General features: G+C 38.2%; 1 protein-coding gene across 2 annotated transcripts in view; it reads left to right on the top strand.

Annotated features, from left to right (window-relative positions):
• The first annotated feature begins 1,932 nt into the window (after positions 1-1,932).
• The window catches only part of plekhd1 (pleckstrin homology domain containing, family D (with coiled-coil domains) member 1), a 19,529-nt gene continuing 17,198 nt past the window's right edge, over positions 1,933-4,263 (top strand). The window contains exon 1 of one of the 2 annotated variants that reach the window (XM_015043300.1): positions 1,933-2,982. In XM_015043300.1, coding sequence (XP_014898786.1) covers positions 2,828-2,982 — 155 coding nt within the window. In that variant the 5' untranslated portion in view covers positions 1,933-2,827. The remainder of the gene's footprint in view (positions 2,983-4,263) is intronic. The other variant, XM_015043301.1, reaches the window with a different exon arrangement.

Consider the following 4,263-nt stretch of genomic DNA (forward strand, 5'->3'; position numbering starts at 1 on the left):
TTAAACCGGGTGGCTGTCATACAGTGAGATTTGGTGTTGGTTGAGCTTGTGATTTATTTTAATTTTTTTGTTTTTTTGGTTGTGAAAATCAATTTTTTATATATATTCCTGTACAGAATGTAAATTTCTCTAACTGATTTTTTTTCCAAGTGCCATAATAAAGAAACCAGTAGCAAAAGATGGCAACAACAGCGTCGTCGCCGTGACAACCTTGCGATTGGGGAAAACCCAGATGGACCAGCTTGCAAACCTCTGGGTTTCAGGTGTCACTTTATCTATCAAGTGTTGCTCTTAAACCTTTCGGAAAGCTAAATTGCTCCTCGACGCCTGCGTCCGCTCCCTTTCCGGTGCATGGATTCCCGTAAAAATCACATGCAACGGCCGATCTTTAAAGACGGCCACCATTTTTGTTACGTCGATTTTTCTTTATTTATGGTTTCACTTTCTATCTGTCGGTTTCTTCTCCCTGTAAAACTTACTGTAAATGAAAGCATTCTGTACATATTTGTCTTAAGTGATTGTTGAGTTCAGATGGAGGGCATCTCGAATGACAAACATGTCTTACAGAAAAGGAAAAAAAACATCTTTAGGGACCATCAGCTCAGGAGAATAGAGTATAATGTCTGTGAAGAACTTTTAACGTGTCGGAGGATTTGGGGTTAAATTGCTTCGTTTTGCTGCGGTGAAGCCTGTAAACGGTGTGTACAGTGTAACACTTGTAATGTGATTCCTGAATGCGGATCCGTGACCTTCGCCTCCGACTCCAGTCCCAATAAAACTGAAAGTCCATTAAAATCTGAGCGGGTTGCTCATCTGTGTGTATGGTGTTGATGTGCCACTGTACCCGCTCACAGCAGCGCGTCTGTAACTTGTATGCTCCACACGGCGACCTTACTCCACACACTCAATGGAGTATAACGAAAATGTGTATAAATACTTTTTCCTATATGAATTTTCTTGTCTTATTTTTTCCTTTTCTTGTATGAATTTTGTGCCTCCAGACTACAGTTAAAGACTACATCTTTCTGAAATTTACCTTAAAGGGGCAGCATTGTGTTTTCCAGCCACATAAATTAATTTTATAGCATGATCAAGTAAGTCTGTTACCTTCAGTTGCTAAAATTGCTGAATACGTCAAATAAGACTTAAAAGAATTCGGCTTAGAAATTTAACGCCTTGAAACTGGTCCTCTTTAAGGAACTCCTGCTCTTTCTGACACTCCACCTTCAGGAATTTTATCACAGCATCACTCCTCTATGAACCCTTTAACAACGTGTTAATAGGTGTTTGCTAATTGCTGCTGGCTAGTCTGAAGGAGCAGAGTAGGGGAGTTCTCAAAGCTTCTTCCACACAGGCATTTTGCCCAACTCAACGGGTTGCCAGGGGAGATTAATGGATTTCTTAAACGTGCAGGAAAGAATTAAGGAAATGCTAAAGGTATGTGTTTGATGAGGGAATAACACTACATGATGTAAAATGCAAAAAGTTGATTTTGCATAATACTGCCAAGACATTTGTCTCTGAAATTCAGTGACTTTTGAAGGACAAACTGTTTACGACTACGTATTAGAGCCTTTGTAGATAGAATAAAAAAAATTAAATTTACTGCAAAAAGTTTGAAAATTATCTGGAAATAAACAAAACTGGGAATTTCTGAGCCTAAAAAGCTGAAAATTTGAGATTATTCTCAAAAATTAGAAAAAAAAAACATTGGGAAATTTCTGAGTTTCAAAAATGTTTAACTTTTGAAACTGAAAATTTCCAAAAGTCTAACCTTTTTTACTTTTCAAAATAAAATTTTCAAAAAAAAAAAAATTCTAGCAAATTTTGAGATTTCAAGCTTAATCTCAAAGTTTCTGAGTGTTATTATTTTATTCTTATTACTATTATTTTATTTTGTACTCCTCTGTTTTCTACCTACAATGGCCCTGACCCGCAGTTTATGCTGGATCCAATTTTGTAAGAGGTCAAATTACAGGACTTCGAAGTCAGACCTGGAAATGTTGACATTGATTCATAAAATCGCGGGAAACGACATTAAATTGAATTTTAACATGACAAAAAAAATGTCAACATGTCAGTTATATAACTTTGAGACTGTTCCTCTCTGTCCGGTTCGTCCAGGCCATTTCATCTGGAAGCTCTCCGCGCGGCTAATGCGTCTCACCGTCCTGGACGCTAAAGCCGAGCCGTGAGTATCTGTATAATCCGCCGCCCTTCCACTCAGACACATGTGCTGGGAATTAATCTGACACTGATGACACTGAAGCTGCATGTCAGACTCTCCGGTCCCTTTTACTAGAAAGTCCTGCCACACAAACAGATGTCCTCCTCATCATTCGCTGCTTCTGAAACTAGGGAGCAAATTATAAATGAGAGGGAGAGACAGAGAGAGACCCAGTAGGTCGTACCTGCCGGTAGCTGTAAACTGAGAGTGCTGTAATCTGAATAACAGCTTTTACTGGCCGGACTCTATCGACCGGCTTCAGATTTAGCAACTCATTCCTAAAGCTTCCCTCCCTCCCTGATGTGCTCACGATGCGGTGCGGGTCTGTCTGCCTCCAGCTGATGAGCGTATTGGCAGCTGCATCATTCCAGCCTGCTGAGTTATTGGGATTTGCCTCCTGCTTCCTCCTCCGCCTGCCTGGTATTGAGGCTGGATGCGCCTGCAGGATCTCTGCGTGTTTTGTTTCTAATCGAATGTTGTTGGACTAATTGTTATTGACAGACTGTGCAACACTTTATATATATATATAGATATATATATCTACATTTATTTTTTATTTTTGGCCCCACCTCCCAGGGTGAGGGGAATTCTGTTGAGGGGATGTTCTCATCTTCATCCAGAAACTCTTTGCTGTCACCCTGGACGTCCATGGAGCAGTCAGACTCCGAAGCGCTGGACATCAGCACCAAGGTGCAGCTGCACGGCGTGCTGTGGAAGAGACCCTTCGGACGGCCATCGGCCAAGTGGTCCCGCAGGTGAGTGGAGGAGAGGGGTATGTGCACTGTAAAAACAAAAAAAACGTAAATCTCACGGTATACGGTAACTCTAACAGTCGTGGCTCCCAGAATTCCACCGTAAAATTACCAGTAAAACATTTTATTCTTTCACGGTTACAGTATTGGCTTTTTTCTAAGTTTTTCTTTTTTTACATTTTAAAAATGATGCTGCAAAAGCAAACATTTTAGCTTAAAGGTGGGAAAAAAGACAAATGTTTTCCCGTAAAATGAACATAAAAACAATGAATGTTCAAATGTAAAAATGTACAAATTACAATTTTCACAGATTCATTTATCAACAGGAACTTCACATCAAATCAACAGTTTATGTTTTCTTTATGGGTTTCCTCACACAACATTACTGTTTATCATAGACTTTTTTTTACAGTGCGTGATCTCTCTCTTTTTTTCTTTACTTGCTTTTCTGGGTTATTTCAGGTAGTTGGCTAAATCCTGCATTTGTACTGCATATATTAATTCCACTCAAAAGCATCTGAGTGGATCTAAAAAATGGTTCACTTAAAGAAAATCCCTTACTTAATTTGAATCTAAAGTAAAAATCCTTATTTTACTCCAGAAACACGTGACTGCAAAAACATAATATTTTATTTTTGGTCTAGTTCTCAGTGCAAATATATTTGGAATAAGACAAAATTGACTTCAAAGTAAATTTTCAGCATGAGGTAGGTGTTTTGATGAAAAAGTACTAGTTATTACTGAAATAGTCTGTCCATGGAACAAGGTATTTCAACTTATTATTGTTCCGTGGACTGATTATTTCACTTCCAGCTAGTACTTTTTCATCAATGCCAAGGTATTAAGGAATTATTGACTTCAAACAAGCTCCTATATTGTGCTGAAAAATTACTTGCAAGTTAGTTTTGTGTATTCAAGACGTCTGTGTATGTGTGTGTGTGTGTGTGTGTGTGTGTGTGTGTGTGTGTTCAAAAATGATTGTTTTAATCTCAAGAGATTGAGGTAATAAAAACCCCAAAATACTTTAATTTTTCAGCCATAACATTATAGCCACCACACCACCAGTCTTGTTACTTTGTAGTATTTTGCTAAATGATATCTGATAACAGTTATTAAGTTGTGCTATTTTGACTTCTTATATTGTCACAATTTAACAATGAAGGGAGCGGGTAAAAAATAACCTTAATGAAAGAATTATAATGGGCCAAAAAAAAAAAAAAAAAAAAAAAGAATAAAAAAAAAAGAGATCCTTAACCCTTTTTTAAGGCCGCGGGGCGTACGGTG

Source organism: Poecilia latipinna, unplaced genomic scaffold (assembly GCF_001443285.1).
Source record: "Poecilia latipinna isolate Pla-1442-1.1 unplaced genomic scaffold, P_latipinna-1.0 Scaffold624, whole genome shotgun sequence".
In the NCBI taxonomy this organism is placed as follows: Eukaryota; Metazoa; Chordata; class Actinopteri; order Cyprinodontiformes; family Poeciliidae; genus Poecilia; species Poecilia latipinna.